At 46.5% G+C, this 20,382-nt stretch overlaps 1 protein-coding gene across 3 annotated transcripts in view; it reads left to right on the top strand.

Annotated features, from left to right (window-relative positions):
• The window catches only part of ATG16L2 (autophagy related 16 like 2), a 164,386-nt gene that overhangs the window by 24,069 nt on the left and 119,935 nt on the right, over positions 1-20,382 (top strand). For all 3 annotated transcript variants that reach the window (XR_014547116.1, XR_014547117.1, XM_083609916.1), the window contains exons 8-15: positions 312-374; positions 1,889-1,997; positions 3,907-4,012; positions 5,339-5,409; positions 10,930-11,001; positions 12,982-13,102; positions 14,328-14,433; positions 19,223-19,372. Coding sequence is in view for 1 of the 3 variants with exons in the window: in XM_083609916.1 (XP_083466042.1) it covers positions 312-374; positions 1,889-1,997; positions 3,907-4,012; positions 5,339-5,409; positions 10,930-11,001; positions 12,982-13,102; positions 14,328-14,433; positions 19,223-19,372 (798 nt within the window). In the remaining 2 variants the exon portion in view is untranslated. The remainder of the gene's footprint in view (positions 1-311; positions 375-1,888; positions 1,998-3,906; positions 4,013-5,338; positions 5,410-10,929; positions 11,002-12,981; positions 13,103-14,327; positions 14,434-19,222; positions 19,373-20,382) is intronic.

Raw genomic sequence — 20,382 nt, 5'->3', positions numbered from 1 at the left:
AATATTTAGGTTACAAAACTATAAAAATAAAGAAAACTTAAGTTTGCAAAACAATAATTACCATGTGGTTAGGGTAGATCAACGTGTCAGTGTCCACTTATCTCCAGTGTAAATATGACATATCGGCAAAAGTCGAAAATTACAAGATAACTATAGCATGTACACGAAAATCAATTTCAGATTTGAAATCAGCATTGAAAGAACATATAAGAACAGTTGAAAAATCTCATGCAACAGAAAATGATTTTTTTTTTGTTCCCCCGTGTAATTCCTGTGTTCATCACTTTTTTCCTCTTGACTTCTTGTTTTAGATCTGCTTCTGCCACTTCCATGACCCTCACCAGATACGTGGGTGTTTTCAAGGGTTTGTTTGAGTAAGTTGGTTGCTCCATTTCTATGCATTCAGGGTTACTTGGGTCCGGAGCGTGTCTCTGAATTGCCCCCAAAGAATCAAGATAAGATCCTGAATCATTTTGATGATACTAGCTTTTTATCTGGATCAGCTGTGGGTAAGGTAGCAAACTTTAGTGTTGCACAGATCTCTTCTCTACGGGGATGGAAAATTGAATATATGTGTTGAATATAGGCTATATGGTAATTTATGGACATAATAGGTATCTAAAGTCATTTGCACATCTTGCCATACAACCATTCCATGCAGAATGTAGGCACCCTATACAGTGGTACCTCGGGTTAAGAACTTAATTCGTTCCGGAGGTCCGTTCTTAACCTGAAACTGTTCTTAACCTGAAGCACCACTTTAGCTAATGGGGCCTCCTGCTGCCGCTGCGCCGCTGGAGCACGATTTCTGTTCTCATCCTGAAGCAAAGTTCTTAACCCGAGGTACTATTTCTGGGTTAACGGAGTCTGTAACCTGAAGCGTATGTAACCCGAGGTACCACTGTATATAGAAATGAGCCAACCAGTGATATTTTAGGGAGCAGGCGGGGCCCATTACTTACATCCTAGGAGCCTACACAACACAAAAGACTGTTGCTGTATGTAGGTTTTATTTTATTTGTTTTTAATCTTATATTTTGGAAATGTACATCCAGTTTTTTCCCCTTTAATTTTTTGTGGGGCCCTAAGCTGTAGCTTGTTTAGTTTATACGTAAATCCAGCACTGATTACATAGAGGGCTAACAAATTCATTGTAGCCAAGTGTTTCTGTAGCAATGTCCATCTTCCCTCCCTCCTTCCCACTTCCAGAACTATAGACTTAAAAGTTTACATAACTGAAAGTCAAAACTGGCATTTTACTCCCCACCCCTTTGAAAGATTTGTCACTAGCTTCGTGCATTTTCACAAACTTTCAAATGCACAACCTTTAACTTGTATCCCCTGTCCGGGCAGCCTCCTTCCACGTTTGAAGTTGATCCATTTCCTGGTTCTCTGTTCCTTGTGGCTTTCCCTGAGGTCTCATTCAGAGCAAATAGGGTTCCTGCAGACCATGGTTGTATCCAAAGTGGAACTGGAAACTGCGGCTTGGATGAGGTCTCCAGTGCTTGTTTGCAGGCGAACCAGTTTACTTGATTTGGACGTCCTTCTAAGCAGCTTAGCTGTGTAGCATTTGACTGCCTGAAGACAGAAGAACCTGTAATACTTAATTTGACGTCACAGCAAGTTCAAAATTGCTATGGTTTAGGGAAGTTCCCTGTTTAGGGAAGTTTTTAATATTTGATGTATTATTGTATTTTAATCTTTTGTTAGAAGCCGCCCAGAGTGGCTGGGGAAACCCAGCCAGATGGGCGGGGTATAAATAGTATATTATTATTATTATTATTATTATTATTATTATTATTATTAGGAAGTTGGAGGGAGGGGGCGAGCAAGAAATGCGAGGTGATAATGTCTGTATCCAAGACGGTGCGAAACTTTCACCTGTTAGTTTCAGGATGAAACGCGGGAGCTCCTTCAGCAACCCCTCGGAGGAACGGTACTATTACATCCCCTCCTGTGCGGCTGCCTGCCTTCCGTCAAGAGTGAGCGACGAACAGGTAAATCTGAAATCCCCAAGCACCAGGTGCCACCTCACCTGGGTGCCACGTATGAAGAGCCTGCTAGATGACTAGAAACAAGTAACGTGTATATAATTGTAAGTGCACAGGGTAAAATAAGACTTGGGAAGGGGGGGTGAGAGAAAAAGGAAAAGGAGAAAGAAAGAAAGAAAGAAAGAAAGAAAGAAAGAACACCCATATCCAATACAAAACAAAAGCAGAACTTATAAACATTACAAGATTGTTACTGTAGCTAACCCACATTTAACCTAATATAGAAATTAAACCCAAATATCGTTAAATTGGTCCATGGCAAGTCTACGTTTATACACTCATGTGTTGTATATATCTTCTAGCCATTCGCTGAAGGGAGCTGCATTTTTATGGATGAACTGGGGAAAATAACTATTGCTATTATTTCTTATTGCATCTATACCCCACCTTTTCCTCCAAGGAGCTCAAGGTGGTGTGCAGAGTTCTCCTTGCCCATTCTGTCCTCACAACAACCCCATGAGGTAGGTTAGATTGAGAGGGTCATCCAGTGAGTTTCATGGCCGAGCAGGGATTTGAACCCTGGTCTCCCAGGTTTCTAGTCCAGCACTCAAACCACTATACCACACTGGTTCCACCAGTGTTGGAGACAGTGCTGTCTGGATGCCAGTTGCTGGGAATCGCGAGTGGTGAGAGGGCTCGTGTTCGAATCCTGCTTGTGGGCTTCCTGTGGGGTCATCTGGGTGGCTACCCTGAGAACAGGATGCTGGACTAGAAGGGTCATTGGCCGAATCCAGCTGCAGGGCTCTTCTTAATAATTCTTCTTGATAATTTGTGCATCTGCACCCCAGTTGTTTTCCTTGCACACGCTGACAGAAAGGGAACGCGACTGGAGGATGAGTTTGGGTTGCAATTGTCCCCACCAGCAGAATTTCCATATCTACTCCAGAAGAGAAACTTGCTGGACTTCCATGGCACCCCTGCCTGGTCTACTTAATAATAATAATAATAATAATAATAATAATAATAATAATAATAATAATTTATTTATACCCCTTCCCTTCCCTTCCCAGTTCAGAAAACCGGGCTCAGGGCGGCTAACAACAAATTTAAAACACTTAATTGATGCAACCAAAAACAGCATAAAATACAGTATAAAACATGAATAATAAATTCAGAATTCAAAAATCAATTTAGGGGGAAAATCCATCCAATAAACATTAGATGCTCACCAGGGCTAGCTGGCTAAATTAGTCCTATTTGGGCCAGCGAGGAGACCAGGGGAGAATTAGCTGTGGGATCCCAGAGCGGGTAATCTTCGTAAAAAGGGGAGGGGGAGGGAAGGGGAATAAAAGATCAGGCTAAGTTCAAATTGAAAGCCAGGCGGAATAGCTCTGTCTTACAGGCCCTGCGGAAGGAAGTTAAATCCTGCAGGGCCCTGGTCTCCTGGGACAGAGCATTCCACCAGGTCGGAGCCATCACTGAAAAGGCCCTGGCCCTGGTGGAGGATAGTCTGACTTCCTTAGGGCCCAGGACCTCTAAACTATGATCATTCATGGACCTTAAGGTCCTCTGCGGGGCATACCGGGAGAGGTGGTCCCGTAAATACGAAGGCCCTAAGCCATAAAGGGCTTTAAAGGTCAAAAGCAGCACCTTAAACCTGACCCGATACTCCACCGGGAGCCAGTGCAACTGGTAAAGCACTGGGTGAATATGCTCCCATGGCAGGGACCCCGTGAGGAGCCTCGCTGCAGCATTCTGCACCCGCTGGAGTTTCTGGGACAGTTTCAAGGGCAGCCCCGCATAGAGCGAATTACAGTAGTCAAGCCTGGAGGTGACAGTCTTGTGGATCACTGTGGCCAGATCAGGGTGGGAAAGGTAAGGGACCAATTGCTTTGTCCTTTTCCCCTTTCTCCAGGAAGGCCACGTCTCCGAAATCAACGCTGCCAGGTTCAGTCCCAATTCATCCGTGCTGGCCACTGGCGGGGCCGACAAGCTGATCAGGCTCTGGAATGTGGCAGGAGGTGAGCGGATGCGCAGAGCGGAATTAGTTGACATCTGCACATAGCGGGTGGCACTGTGGTATAAACCACTGAGTCTCTTGGGCTTGCAGATCGGAAGGTCGGTGGTTCGAATCCCCGTGACAGAGTGAGCTCCTGTTGCTCTCTCCCAGCTCTTGCCAACCTAGCAGTTCGAAAGCACGCCAGTGCAAGTAGATAAATAGGTACCACTGCGGCGGGAAGGTAAACAGCGTATCCGTGTGCTCTGATTTCTGTCACAGTGTCACGTTGTGCCAGAAACAGTTTAGTCCTGCTGGCCACATGACCCGGAAAACTGCCTGCGGACAAACACTGGCTCCCTCGACATCGAAAGCGAGATGAGCACCGCAACCCCATAGTCTACTTTGACTGGACTTAACAATCCAGGGGTCCTTTACCTTTTACCTTTACCTTGATAGGGACATGGGTGGTGCTGTGGTCTAAACCACTGAGCCTCTTGGGCTTGCCGATTGGAAGGTTGGCAGTTCGAATCCCCGCGACGGGGTGAGCTCCTGTTGCTCTGTCCCAGCTCCTGCCAACCTAGCAGTTTGAAAGCACACCAGTGCAAGTAGATAAATAGGTACCACTCTGGCGGGAAGGTAAACGGATTTTTTGTGCACTCTGACTCTCATCGCAGTGTCCTATTGCGGTTTAGTCTTGCTGGCCACATGACTCAGAAAGCTGTCTGCGGACAAACACTGGCTCCCTTGGCCTGAAAACGAGATGAGCGCCACAACCCCATAGTCACCTTTGACTTAACCATTCAAGGGTCCTTTACCATTTTACCTATTGCACACTATTTTATTTTTTAATGTATAAAAGTATTAGAGATCTCTGCCAGCTGTCTGCTCGGGCTGGCAACTGTCCGGCTCAAATCTCTTGAGATCACGCAAGTGAGTTGCTGCCTCTGCCTTTATAAGAGATTTCTGGCCTCGGCTCTAGGCTTCGTTTCCGCATCAGTCTTTTCTTGAGGCTCGTTCATTCCTTAAACGAAACGAAATGAAACAAACAAACAAAAAGTCTTGCCGATGCACGGAAGTAGAAGCCACATTGGATCTGATCAGGTGTGCGAGAGATTTTGCTTAGCTGAGCTTCAGTTCTGCAGGTGAGATAAGATTTTCACAAGGCAGAGTCGTGGAGCAAGGAGAAAAGATCTCAGATCCCGCGTGGGGAAATCTCTCTCTCTCTTTGGAAAGTGCACTGTCTGCTTCTTGCAGAGTTTCCTGGTGCTTTTTTCCATATTCAGGGAAGTGTGGGTTCTAATTTTTGCTGCTCTGGGTCACCTTGCTTGTTCTGTTTGCCTTCCTGCAGGCCGAATGGAGAAGATGAAGACATTGGAAGGGGCTAACGGAGGCATCACCAGCGTCGAGTTTGACCCATCGGTGAGTATGAATTGCAGCAGGGCAAACGCCGCTGGTTGCTTGGAGGACCATGCACCATGGTTTGGCCTTGCCCGGAAGTTGCGTTCCATCTGCAAAGGGCCTTCCCTCCTTGCCTTATTATACTGAACCAGGCCAAGCGGTGAATGAATTTTATTATTACAGTCACAGACCAGTTCCGGCTCATTTACAATATTAGGAAAATCATAAAACACAACAGGAATACATTGAATTGCAATTGGGTATAACAGAGATGATTCAGATATAGTGGCAGTTAAAAATATATATTAAATCTTGATCACTAAAATAGAATCTAAAATTGTCATTTAAAACCTTAATCATTTTGGTAGTACAGTGGTACCATGGGTTATATACGCTTCAGGTTACATACGCTTCAGGTTACAGACTCCGCTAACCCAGAAATAGTCCTTCAGGTTAAGAACTTTGCTTCAGGATGAGAACAGAAATCGTGCTCCGGCGGCGCGGCAGCAGCAGGAGGCCCCATTAGCTAAAGTGGTGCTTCAGGTTAAGAACAGTTTCAGGTTAAGTACAGACCTCTGGAACGAATTAAGTACTTAACCCGAGGTACCACTGTACAGCTAAGAGGCTTGGGGTTTTCCCCACAGGCCCTGATAGCCGTAGGTTATGAGAAAGCTAGAGCGGATGTGGAACTGCAAGACCAAGCGGTTTATCTAGCCCAGGCACATCTAACTCAATAGAGATTGCGATCTACTCCCAGTATAATAAAACTGGCAGTGATCTACCCAATGCCATTGCCCATAGTTGTTCAGCTTTTTTAGGGAAGCCCACAGTTGGTGAGCTTCTTTTAGGGGGGAGCCCAGAGTTGCTGAGGAGCAACAGGGCAATCTCTTTTTTTACTCCTGTGATCGACCTGGAGAACCCTGCTGATCTACCTGTCGATTGTGGTCAACCGGTTGGACATTGCTGATCTAGCCCAATATTGTCAACTCGGACTGGCAGCAGGCCAAGGAAAGTCTTTCCCATCACAGTGGAGCAAAGGATACTAACTTCACATATACTCTAACTAGAATCATATAAAGAATAAATTATTATTATTATTACTACTCACCAGCCTGGTTCCCTCAAGATGCTTTAGGCTACAGGTCCCATCAGCCCCAGCGAGTGCAGTAGTCCAATCCATTGGGAGGGCACTAGGTTGGAGAAGACTGATCTGTGGGTTTCACGCATTAAAGCCTTAGCTGTTGCTCCTGCACTGCAGAGGGTTGGGCTGGATGACCCCTGGGGGTCCCTTGTGACTCTACAGTTCTAGGATTTTAGCATCTGTACATTAGAGAAGTGTCAGGATGCTGGACTAGGTAGGGCATAGGCCTGATCCACCAGGCACTTCTTATGTTCTTCCTCTTCTTCTTCCTCCTCATTTCATATCTCTACTGCTTTATTTTTTTAAAGGGGGGGGTCTCAAAGCAGTTTACAACCTACATCAAGTAAAACAGTCTGGAATAAAACACTACTGGCGAAAGTCAAGTACGTACACATTCAAAGCAACACAGCTGGCTGGAAACGAAAATATTATCTTAAAGATTTCCGAAAGAGGTCAACTGCAGATTGCACGTTGAACACGGCAAAGTTAACAAGAACAACGTAAATGATCTTAAACGTTTCAGGAGAGAACTTTGCTCAATATAAAATGCACGTTGAAAGCAGCTTCATTCACAAGAATAAAAAAGATTGTCATAAGCACAGGACAGAGAGTCAGGGCTAGATCAAACATTACCTCTCAGCTGCAACCTTCCTTTTTTAAAGGCGAATGTGACCTGGTCTAGACTGAACACCGCTTGTCTAATTATTTGTCCCTATGGTAAATCGTGAGGCTCTTAACCTCAGGGTCGTGGATTGGAGGCAAAAGATTCCTGCACTGCGGGGGGTTGGATGAAATGACCCCCGTGGTCCCTTTCAACTCTACAAACCTGTGATTCTATTATTTTAGGAACTGCCTACCAACCGTACCTCCAACTTATAGGGATTGAGCCGCACTCTGTTAGCATTGTCATTTTGACAGATCAGGTAACAGAAGAAGGAAAATACCCTCTCTCTGCCATAGTGTGCTGACCTTTAAAGCCCAAACGGCCTCGGTCCAGTATACCTGAAGGAGCGTCTCCACCCCCATCATTCAGCCCGTACACTGAGGTCCAGCTCTGAGGGCCTTCTGGCGGTTCCCTCCCTGCGAGAAGCCAAGTTACAGGGAACGAGGCAGAGGGCCTTCTCAGTGGTGGCACCCGCCCTGTGGAACACCCTCCCACCAGATGTCAAAGAGATAAACAACTACCTGACATTTAGAAGACATCTGAAGGCAGCCCTGTTTAGGGAAGCTTTTAATGTTTAATAGATTATTGTATTTTAATATTCTGTTGGAAGCTGCCCAGAGTGGCTGGGGAAACCCAAACAGATGGGTGGGGCATAAATAATTATTATTATTATTATTATTACACCTGGTATTTGGAGCAGGCACTGCCCAAATATTATGGAAGGGCTGAACTCCTGGTGTGAGACAGTTTCCAGGGGGGGCTCTTTGGAAAGGGGTGTTTCCTGCCCACATCCACCAGGGGGCAGCACGGGGCTTCCTGCGGAGGCTGTTGCCATGCCAACGCGGTCCTTTGCAATCATCATTCCCACCCCACCAAAAGAGATTTCTCGTCCTCCTAAGATAAGAACCAAAGGCAGGGAGGATGTGGGGCTCCCCACTGGCCAGCTGCAGCCGCATGGCGCATGCAGAATGAACTTTTCCAAGCTCATTAGCGGGACGAATGGCCGTCCCAAAAGTCAAACAAAATGCTAGGCCAGGCATGTCCAAAGTCCGTTTTGGGGGCCTGTTCTCACAGTGGCCAACCAGGTGGCCTAAAGCGAAGCCCGTAATCAGGATTCGAACACAAGAGCCCTCTCCCCTCTTGTGGTTTCCAGAAACCGGCCTTCAGAAGCATCGCTGCCTCCAACTGTGGAAGCAGAGCACAAGCATCAGGGCTAGCAGCCCTCAAAAGCCCTCCATGAATTTGTCTAATCCTCTTTTAAAGCCATCAAGGCTGGTGGCCATCCTGTGGCAGGGAGTTCCATGGTTTAATTCTGTGCTGTGTGAAGAGGTACTTTATTTTCTCTGTCCTGAATCGTCCAACACACAGCATCACTGCGTGTCCTCAAGTTCTAGTGTTATGAGAGAGAGAAACCTTCCTCTATCCACTTTCTCCATGCGGTACACAATTTCACAAGTTCCTATCATGTTGACTTTTCTCTCAACGACAAGCCCAGACGCGGCAACCTTTCCTCGTAGGAGAGTTGCTCCACCCCCTGGATCATTCTGGGTGCCCTTTCCTGAACCTCCTCCAATCCTACATACCCTCTCTGAGGCGAGGCGACCAGAACCCCATAGTTTAGAAGTCCTCCCTCTCGGCTGGGCCTCCTTGCTCCTTCTTCCCTGTCCCTCACTCACCCCTTCCTTGGCCAGGAGCAGCTGCTTCTCGCCGTTCTGCTTCTTGATGTTGTAGTACTGCACCTCCACCTCGTGGGTCAGCTGAAGCCACTTCTGCAAGGCCTCTGGGACGGCCCAGCTGCTGTGCGACTCCAGCTCCTTCTCCGCGTTCTTGAGCGCCATGCGCACCTGCAGGGAGCAGGGAACAACAGCAGCCGCTCTAGTACTTCGGCAGGCAGGCAAGGGGGCCCCAGGCGCACGAGATTTCCCCAGGCGCACGAGTTTATAGTTTATTTCCTAGGGGGAAATCCTAAAAAAAACCTCAACAACTTCAGTCCTAAAAAAATGTTAACAACTTTGGTTGGCCCTCACGGCCCTTCACTTCATCAAATCTGGCCCCCTTTGAAAAAAGTTTGGACCCCACTGTGCTAGGCTGTTGGAAAAGAAGCAGGGAGAAGTACAGAAGGAAGCCCCCCCTCCAAACGGAGGCTCTGCCCCCACAATGAGTTCTCCTCTTAGAATCATAGAGTTTGAGGGGGACCTCAAGGGTCATCTAGTCCAACCCCCTGCAATGCTGTCCGACATGAGAGCAGAAAGGGTGGACTAAGCAGATGGAGAGAAGTCAGCCTCCCTTGTACTCCTAGAATGTGGGGAAATATCAATTTCCGTGGAATGGCAAGGGCTTCAGGGGAAACAGATATGCAGAAGGGCCTCATTACCCAGTTTAACTTACAGAATCCATTGCAAATTGATATTGTTGTTGATGTTATTGTTATTATTTGAATTTATATACCCGGAGGTCTCAGGGAGGTTTGCAGAACAAAATCAAAATCAATCAATCAATCAATCAATCCAGAGACCCAACAAATCGTTACAAAGCAATGCACAATTCAGACAGCCTACCTCCAGGTTAAACAAGCATTCTGTTCAGACTTAAAGATAGGGATCATTGGTTCTTGCAACCACTGATAAAAACTTCGCCACTGCTAATGTTCTAGTGCAGGGGTCTGCAACCTTTAAGACAAAAAGAGCCACTTGGACCCGTTTCCAAAGGGAAAAAAACTGGGAGCCGCAAAACTCGTCATTATAAAAATAACTTTTTTGTCACTTTTTTATGATTTCTTTGTTTGACCCCTCAGAATTACTCCTCCTCATAGAAATAAACGTTAAATTAACAAGTTACCTTTTTGTGTGTGTGTGTTCTTCACTCCCCTTCAAAACAGTGACCAGCGTACATGCCCCCTTTCAATGCAGTGACCAGCGTACATGCCCCTTACAATGTAGCGGGCGGGCGGGCGGGCGGGAAGGTGATGTCGGGACGGTGCGTGACTAACGCCCCCATGCGACGTCACAGCCAGTACAGCGCCCGCCACAGTGGGGAATGTCGGGGCGCACAATGCGCCTCCTCCCCTCGCTAGTATCCGCCCTGGAGCCACGGCAAAGGTGTAAAAGAGCCACATGCGGCTCCGGAGCCGTGGGTTGCAGACCCCTGTTCTAGTGTTTGTTCAGTCTTCCAGTAGGAACCTGACACAGTGAGCCTCTGGTTTTCCCAGGAAAGGTACCAGCAAGGGTCATATCAGTTCAGCCCTGGCTTGCAAAATCAAAATCAAAAACAGTGGTGATTGCCATTTTGTTTCCCCCCAAAGTCCCTGTTCCAAGGTGCTTTCTGAATTTTGGGGAATTCAAAATGGTTGCCGCTCACTGGCAGCTACCATGATAGTGGGGGCAGCTGAATATATACAGAGACCCCACACGCTTCTGCAGAGTGGGCAGAGTGTTCAGCCAGCAGCTTATTTTTCTATTTTACTGTGTTCAATATCTCTTCAAAATAAAAGTAGTGACTGAAGCAGACTTGTTTAAAAAATAATAATTAATGAGGCTGTGCAATTCTGTCCATCCCTGCTTTCAATCCTGGGCTACTAGGGTAAACATTTTTTGTGAGTCGTTTCGGTTCAGCCCCACTTGCCCGCCTTATAGATCTTGAAACATTCCCAGTGCCAAGCCAAGTCCCACAGCCAGAGCAGAGCAGAGGTGGCTGGTCTGATTCCTCTCCAAACTCTCTCTCTTTCTGTCCCCGGCAGGGATTTCACGTCTTGGCGGCTACATACAACAATGCTGCTCAGCTATGGAAGGTTGACGACTGCCGTTTCAAGGTGAGATTGGCTGGGTTCCTTTCGTTTGCAGCGGTGGGTGCATTTGTGCAATGGGAAACTATTAAGCTATTCAGGGCTGAGGAAGGAATCTGAACCCACTCTTTATTGTGGAATCGGAGCAAATGGCAGTCCATGGAAAAGCTGAATTGCCATTTGCTCCAATTCAGCTGCGGAGATCGGTTTTTCATGGGGAAAGCAGCAAGGGCAGGGGGGAACGCCAGCCCTAATATGTGACATGATAAAAGTTTACAAAATTGTGCCTGGCCTTGAGAAAAAAGATAGAGATTTTTTTTCCTCCCTTCCTCATAACGCTAGAACTCATGGGCACCCAGTGAAGCTGAATGTTGGAGATAAAAGACAGTACAGTACTTAACACAGTGCATGGTTAAACTATGGAACTCCCTGCCACAGGAGGCAGTGATGGCCACCAACATGGATGGCTTGAAAAAAGGATTAGACAAATTCATGGAGGAGGAGAGGGCTGTCGATGGCCACTAGCCAGGAGGGATATGCTCTGCCTTTCAGATCTGGAGGCAGCAGGGATTCTGAATCCCAGTTGCTGGAAACCACAGGAGGGGAGAGTTGCACTTGTGCACAAATTCTGCTTGTGTTATTTATTTATTTATCAAATTTTTATACCGCTCCATACCCAGAGGTCTCAGGGCGCTTCACAGAACAAAATCAGAATATAAAACCACAATATATATATACAATCAAAATAAAAACAGCAACCCAATAACAACCCCCCTTTTAAAAAAAGGACCACATTTTAAAAGGGCATAGGATGTCAATCAGGTCAATCAAATACCTGGTTGAAAAGGAACTTTTTCATGGGGAGCCACTGCAGAGAAGGCCCCATTCTTGTGTTGTATATACATAAAGTATCAAACGTGGTGACAGTAATAATAATACAACAAAACAACAACACCACAAACTGGCTTATAAGTATAAAACCAAATTTACTAGAATAATAGCTAGAATAGAGATAGACTTGTAACCATTCAAACAACAAACGTACTAAGGTGCCATGTGCAAGACAAAGCCTGGAGATATTGTAAACATGGAGTGGATAAATGTACAACTCAGTATACGTTATACAGACCGGATAAATGAACTGTTCAACAAGTAGCATAAGTCAAATCACAGAACAGCAACCCGGTGCCGCCACAACGGCAAGGGTGGCGCACTGGAGAATATGAAAAACTTTTTCCAAAGCTGTTTTTCAAAGATTGAACTGGATGAGATGGTCTTCAATGGGTCTTGAGTTGGAAACACAAAGCCGTGTGCATGGATCGATCACGGGAAGGCGAATCAAAGCCACCCCCTGGTGAGAATAACGCAAGTGGGCAAAAGGAGACCTGTTCTCCGGATATATTTCAGGTTTCGCTACACGCTTCATCAGTCCGAAAAGCAAGTCATACAAAACAGTTTGCTCAGGATAAAGAAATATTCACAAGTATTCTTGTATTGCCACTCTCTGAACCTCTCAAAGAGGAGGCACACGAAGGGGGTCTCAGAAGATGATCTCAGGGTCTGGGTAGGTTCATATGGGAAGAGGCAGTCCTTCTGTAATGGGCTTCTGGTTGGCGACTGTGAGAACAGGACGCTGGACTAGGTGGACCATTGGCCTGATCCATCAGGCTCCTCTTAGAGAGCCAGTGTGGTGTAGTGGTTAAGAGCAGTGGACTTGTAATCTGGTGAACCAGGTTCGCTTCCCCGCTCCTCCACATGCAGTTGCTGGGTGACCTTGGGCCAGTCACACTTCTCTGAAGTCTCTCAGCCTCACTCACCTCATAGAGTGTTTGTTGTGGGGGAGGAAGGGAAAGGAGAATGTGAGCCGCTTTGAGACTCCTTCGGGTAGTGATAAGGCGGGATATCAAATCCAAACTCTTCTTCTCAGAGCTTCCATTCTTCGTGTCCGATAGGAGGAGCACTAAAAGCAACTAATCTCTTAACGCCCCCAACTCTTCTCTTGCCTAGGAGGTTCTGACGGGGCACACGGACAAAGTGACCGCTGCCAGGTTCAGAGCCACCCGGCACCAAGCTGTCACGGGCAGCCGGGACAGGACAGTGAAGGAGTGGGACTTGACCAAAGGGGCGTGTAAGTGATGGCCGACTCTTCCGGTGGGGATGGAGGGCCTTGATCCAACATCATCATCATTATTATTATTATTATTATTATTATTATTATTATTATTATTTTAATTTCTATACCGCCCTATACCCAAAGGTCTCAGGGTGGCTCACATAAAGTATCAAATACGTAAAATCAAAACCAACAACCCAATAAAGAAACCCCAAGGATGCAGCATTTTTAAAAAGGGTACAGTGGATGCTCGGGTTGCAAACATGATCCGTGTGGGATGCACGTTCGCAACCCGCAGTGCTCTCAACGTACAGCGGCGTGTCTGCGCACACGCGGGTTGTGATTTGGCACTTCTGCACATGTGCAAAGCGCGATTTGGCGCTTCTGCGCATGCGCGACCGCCGAAACCCGGAAGTAACCCGTTCCTGTACTTCCGGGTTTCAGCAGTTCGTAACCTGAAAAAACGCAACCTGAATCATCTGTAACCCAAAGTATGACTGTATGGGATGTAGATCAAGTCAGGCAAAGGCCTGGTTGAAAAGGAATGTTTTTGCCTGGTGCCTAACGGCGTATAGTAAAGGTGCCAGGTGAACTTCTCTTGGAAGAGCATTCCGCGGACGGAGCCACTACAGAGAAGGCCCCGTTCTTGTGTTGCCACCCTCCAGACCTCTCGAGGAGGAGGCACATGAAAGAGTTCCTCCGAAGATGATCTCAGGGTCTGGGTAGGTTCATATGGGAAGAGGCAGTCAATTGTTAGCCAGTGCAGTCAGACCAGGATTGGTGCAATATGCTCAAACCGTCTTGCTCCGGTGAGCAGCCTGGCCTCTGAGTTCTGCACCAGCTGAAGTTTCCGAACTGTCTTGGTATAATGTAGTAATCTAACCTTGAGGTTACCAGAGGCTACCAGACAACAGTAGTTAGCCTATCCCTGTCCTGATAGGGGCGTATCTGGGCACTAGCCAAAGCTGATGGAAGGCACTCTGGGCCACTGAGACGACCTTAGCCTTAAGTGACAGCAAAGGATCCAGGAGGACCCCCAAGCTACTAACCTGCTCATTCAGGGGCAGCGTAACCCCATCTAGAGCAGCCGACCTCTCAGCCATCTGGTCTGAGGAACCACCCACCAACAGAGCCTCAGTCCATATCTGGCTGCACCCTGGCTGTGTAGTTACGGGGGGCAAGCTCTATCCAGAGGCCCATCTCCTTTCCCTGACGCGACTGTCTATGGCTTTTCTGGCAGGCTACAGAACCATCGACGTCTTCTCCTATTGCAACGATATTGTGTGTTGCGACACCTTCATCATCAGTGGACATCATGACAAGACCATCCGTTTCTGGGACAGCAGGTGAGCCCACCAAGCAGCCAGATGACAATGCAACCAGGGCTGCGCCTTGTCGTTTGGCGGGGCCTTTTCAGTTGTGGCACCAATATTTTTTCCATTACGTTATTTTACTTGGTAAAACCTGCACACCAGGTTATTTTTAAAAAATGCATCAAAATGGTTTACAAAGAGAATAAAACAATGAATGTTTGGTAAAAGCAACTGAAATGATAAAATAAGCAGTAAACTGAAAGCAAGAATTCTGCATTGTCTGGCTAGGCTTTGCCCAACCAAAAATGTTTTAAGCAAGTGCCAAAAAGAGAATGGTGATGTCAATGTTGAATGGTTTCTTTAAATGTAAAGGTTCATCATTGTTCCACCCGATGTATATGTCTTTAAGGGGCCAGAGCAAGGGCCAGAGCAAGATAACGAGACCCAGCTTTGCAGCTGTGAAGCATAGCAGGTGCTGCTGAGTTGTATTTAATTAAGGTGTGTCAGCATTTGAGTGTAGTATATAAGGAGCAGCACCTAGCTCTCCCATTACCCTGGGGGATGGGTTGGTGGTTGGGTCTGGTTTGGTTGTTAATGTATTTAGTGTAAAAGGAGTTTTTGTTTTTCTTATTAAAACCTTGTATAAGTTATTTTTGAATCCTTTTTTTTAAATGCATGGTCTCCCCAGCAAGCTCTCTGCAGCACTACCATACTGCAAACAGCCAACAGTCAATAGGCAGAGAGTTCCAGAGTGTCATACTTAAAAGACTGATTTCTTTGAAATGCAGAACCGCTGTTATTTGGTATTGCTGGTTTCTGCATCTTGTCCAATGTCTTCCCAATGAAGATCTAGGCTCCATCTTCATGCTCTTTCTTCCAGCTTGTCGGAATGAGGGTTGCTGGGCTTTCCCTTATCTGCTCAGATGGGGACTGAGTCCTCCTCTCCTCTTCCCATATTTCTCATTGCATCTGGTTGGCCCAGTAAGAAATGGATGCAAGACTAGATGGGCCTTCATTCTCGTCCAGCTTCAGAGCGCTATTTATTTTCATGTTTCGCTGTTTATTAGGCATCTGATGCTCCCATCCACTAATAATAATAAAAATAAAAATAATAATTTATACCCCGCCCATCTGGCTGGGTTTCCCCAGCCACTCTAGGCGGCTTCCAACAAAATATTAAAATTAAGTAATCCATCAAACATTAAAAGCTTCCTTAAACAGGGCTGCCTTCAGATGTCTTCTAAAAGTCTGGTAGTTGTTTATTTCCTTGACATCTGGTGGGAGGGCGTTCCACAGGGCAGGCACCACCACCGAGAAGGCCCTCTGCCTGGTTCCCTGTAGCCTCACTACTCGCAATGAGGGAAGCGCCAGAAGGCCCTCGGAGCTGGACCTCAGTGTCCGGGCTGAACGATGGGGGTGAAGATGCTCCATCAGGGATACTGGACCGAGGCCGTTTAGGGCTTTAACTGTCAGCACCAACACTTTGAATTGTGCTCGGAAACGTACTGGGAGCCAATGTACGTACTGGGAGCTTATTCTATGATACATTTGTTAGTCTTCAACGTGCCAAGGCTGTAAAAGGTAAAGGATCCCTGTACGGTTAAGTCCAGTCAAAGGCGACTATGGGGTTGCGGAGCTCATCTCGCTTTCAGGCCGAGAGAGCCGACGTTTGTCCACAGACAGCTTTCCGAGTTATGTGGCCAGCAGGACTAAACTGCTTCTGGCACAACGGAACAGTGTGACGGAAACCAGAGTGCACAGAAATGCCGTTTACCTTCCCGCTGGAGTGGTACCTATTTATCTACTTGCACTTTGACGTGCTTTTGAACTGCTAGGTTGGCAGGAGCAGGGACCGAGCAACGGGAGCTCACCCTATTGTGGGGATTCGAACCACCGACCTTCTGATCGGCAAGCCCAAGAGGCTCAGTGGTTTAGACCACAGCGCCACTCTCTATCCCCATCCTGCCTTTCATTTATTACTGCTGCTGTCTTTGTTCTCGGCTGGGTCAAAGAGTGGTTTGGTGCTATTATTGTTTTTTACCATCATTGTTTATTTGTCTGTTGCCTTTCCATAGTTAAAACTATGCTCGAGGCAGCTTACAACATGGAAACATGGGCGTAATTACAAAACTATAAGCAAAGTACAGTGGTACCTTGGGTTAAGTACTTAATTCATTCCAGAGGTCCGTTCTTAACCTGAAACTGCTCTTAACCTGAAGCACCACTTTAGCTAATGGGGCCTCCCGCTGCCACCGCGCCGCCGGAGCACGATTTCTGTTCTCATCCTGAAGCAAAGTTCTTAACCTGAAGGACTATTTCTGGGTTAGCGGAGTCTGTAACCTGAAGCGTATGTAACCTGAAGCGTATGTAACCCGAGGTACCACTGTAGTCATAAGCAATAAATAAAACCAAGAGTTAAACAATCCCCACCTAAGTCATAATAAGATATAAAAACATTACTATCGGTAACAGCAAAATTAACACCTCTGAAATTAAAACCTGACCCCTCAACAAACCTCCTTAAGCAATTCCCTCTAACTTGGAATCCCTGTACTGCAGGGGGTTGGACTAGATGACCGCTGGGGACCCTTCCAGCTCTACAAGTCTCTGAGGGCCGCAAAATCTCTTCCCTTCCCCACCAGCCTCTTAACAGACAAGCAACAGGTTGCTGTTACTGCTGCTGCTATTTCCGTGCCTCACCTTCCCTATTTATAGCTGCTGTCCTTTGACGGGCCTGTACTGCGTGTGACCCCCCCAACCGCCTCTCCTTTGTTATGGAGTTCTTGTTCTGTGAATCAGGAAGTTTGGGATGCTAATGGATGTCCTGCTGTTTTGCCTGCATCCCTATGAGCTCAGAGTGCCATTCTCACAGAGGAGAGAGATCCTTAACTGAAAAGAAAAGGTCTGTGTGTGACGGCCTCTGAGCCAGGGAGATGCTTTTGTTGTTTAGTCATTTAAAAAACCTTTTAACCAAGGGTACAGGAACTTTTTCAGCAAAACCTCCATAGAAATGAATGGGAGGCGCACAAGAACATGATTTCTTTGCAAAATTGATATACAGCTTGATCGTAAAAAGAAACAAACCTCAAAGCGGTTTACAACCCAAATTTGACAGGTTTACAAAGAGAGTAAAACAACGCAACTGTTAGTAAAAACAATCAAAACATTCAAAAAGTGAATTCCAAATGCCATTAAAATTGGAATTCATTTTTATAAACAGTGTATTAGGTTAAGTTTCTTGCTGTTGTTTAGTTGCTTAGTCGTGTCCGCCTCTTCGTGACCCCCTGGACCAGAGCACGCCAGGCACTCCTGTCTTCCACTGCCTCCTGCACTTTGGTCAAACTAATGTTCGTATCTTCTAGAAGACTGTCCCAGCATCTCGTCCTCTGTCGTCCCCTTCTCCTTGGGCCCTCCATCTTTCCCAGCATCAGGGTCTCTTCCAGGGAGTCTTCTCTTCCCATGAGGTAGCCAAAGTCTTGGAGCCTCAGCTTCAGGATCTGTCCTTCCAGTGAGCACTCAGGGCTGATTTCCTTCAGAATGGAGAGGTTTGATCTTCTTGTAGTCCATGGGACTCTCAAGAGTTTCCTCCAACACCAGAATTCAAAAGCATCCATTCTTCGGCGATCAATGCCTTCTTTATGGTCCAGCTCTCACTTCCATACATCACTACTGGGAAAACCATAGCTTTAACTATACGGACCTTTGTTGGCATGGTGATGTCTCTGCTTTTTAAGATGCTGTCTAGGTTTGTCATTGCTTTTCTCCCAAGAAGCAGGCGTCTTTTAATTTCATGACTGCTGTCACCATCTGCAGCGATCATGGAGCCCAAGAACGCAAAATCTCTCACTGCCTCAGGGAGATGCTAGAGGGCTGCATTTCATCTGCCCAGCTACCAGCCCTGCCTCTTCCATTGCCACAAAGGGATATCCTTCCTGGAGACTCTAATTCAGTGACTCCCAATTAGCTGAGTACTGCAGATCCCCTGTTTTCCAAAAGCCAAGCTATGGACTCTCTACTTTTGAAGATGTGAATATCTCTGTGGTAGTTTTTGTTCCATGAATGGTGCCACAATAATCCTCCAACATGTCTCAGCGCAAAACCCAGGGCGCTGGAATGTCATGGGGAGAAAGAGGGAAGGAGGAAAGCATGTTCCTCATGTCTACCTGCTTTGGGATGTCCAGAATTACTATGCAAATTATCTGAAGAAGTGTGCATGCATACAAAAGCTCATACCATAACAAACGTAGTTGGTCTCCAAGGTGCTACTGGAAGAATTTTTTTAAAAAAATTGTTTCAACTGCAGCAGACCAACACGGCTGCCTACCCATATGCAAATTATGTTAATTACATGCAAATCAAGTTCACTAATTGCTTGCAGCTGTCTGGCTATTAATATGTTTGTAGTATGTAATCCTCAGTGTTAAATAAACTGCCTGGTGTTGTTATTGTTTTTAAATCATTATTATGCATCATTCCTGAATTAATTCATTCATTTAGATACCACTTAATGCCAAAATAGGTGTTTAAGCGGTTTATAAAAAAACTGTTCTGCAAACCTGCAATTAAAATACGCACAGATAGGAGAAATTCCATGAAAACATTAAAATATAAGCATCTGTAATTTAAAATATGCAATAAAACAACCCTATGAAAAACAACACAGCAATTTAAACAGGAGTCTTTGGTCCAGAGTACTTGCACCAATAGGGACACCTCCAGAAACCAGCAGAATGCCACTCCAGATGGGGCTCTCATATTTCAGCAAGATGTTCAATGATGACATGGTAACTGCACAATGCACCCTGCCATCTTCTTCCTCCAGAGATCCCCGCTGCACACAGGTGATCCCTGTGGAAGGCAAGGTGACCTCCTTGAGCATCAGTCCCGATCAGATGCACCTGCTGAGCTGCTCCAGGGACAACGCCCTCAAAGTCATCGACCTTCGAATGCACAACATCCGGCAGGTCTTTAGGTGAGGAGCCAGGGACCGGGGGGGGGGGGCATGGCGGGCACCTGGGCAGCACTCAGCCAAATCCATAGGAGGTGAGGCTTGGGCATGGGAGGGCTCCCTCTCTTTGGTGATCCCTCTTAGCCGAGTGAGATTGTCTTCCATAAACATGGTTTTAACAATGAGTCTGTAAGCGACTGTGGAGGCCAATTCTGGACCCACACATCCTTCCACAGTGGGGACATTGGTTTCCGGGTGTGGATTTGCCAGGCGTGCCTTCCTCTTAGCACGTTTCTCCCTTGCGTCCTGAGTTTGAGTGTCTTCAAAGCCCATGACACCTTCGGTAAAGGCTGTTCTCCAACTGGATCGCTCGCAGGCCAGTGTTTCCCAATTGTTGGTGTTTATACTACATTTTTGAAGATTTGCCTTGAGAGAGTCTTTAAACCTCTTTTGTTGACCACCAGCATTACGCTTTCCATTTTCAAGTTCAGAATAGAGTAGTTGCTTTGGAAGACGATCACCAGGCATCCGCACAACATGATCAGCCCAACGAAGTTGATGTTGAAGAATCATTGCTTCAACACGGGTGATATTTACCTCTTCCAGTACAGAGCCCATTAGGCTCAACTTTGCCAGCTGCCCATCACCTTGATTCCAGCCTCAGTTCCCATCTGTAAAATGGGAACATTGTGACCCACCTACATAGGCCTGTTTTGAGGTGGAATGTGACAAGGGCTGCATCCAGACATTTACCAGTGTTGGGATGCCAGAGCTGAATCTGTGCAGGATCAGGCCTTCCGTAAGACTTTCAGGGTCATGTAGGTTTCAGGTGTGCATTCGTGACATGGCTTGCTTGCACAGGGGGGAATCTTGCATGCAGATAAGTGCCACAGATGATAAGATAAGATAAGATATAAGATAAGATAAGATGCTGCCCAGCCACTCTAGGTGGCTTCCAACAAAAGATTAAAAATACATTACAACTGTCGGAATGCAAGCCTTCGGTCAGAGGAATTTGGCCACTCTCCAGGTGC

The sequence above is a fragment of the Podarcis filfolensis genome (genome assembly GCF_964270895.1).
Source record: "Podarcis filfolensis genome assembly, chromosome: 4".
Lineage (NCBI taxonomy): Eukaryota > Metazoa > Chordata > Lepidosauria > Squamata > Lacertidae > Podarcis > Podarcis filfolensis.
This window is presented reverse-complemented; position numbering and strand designations above follow the sequence as displayed.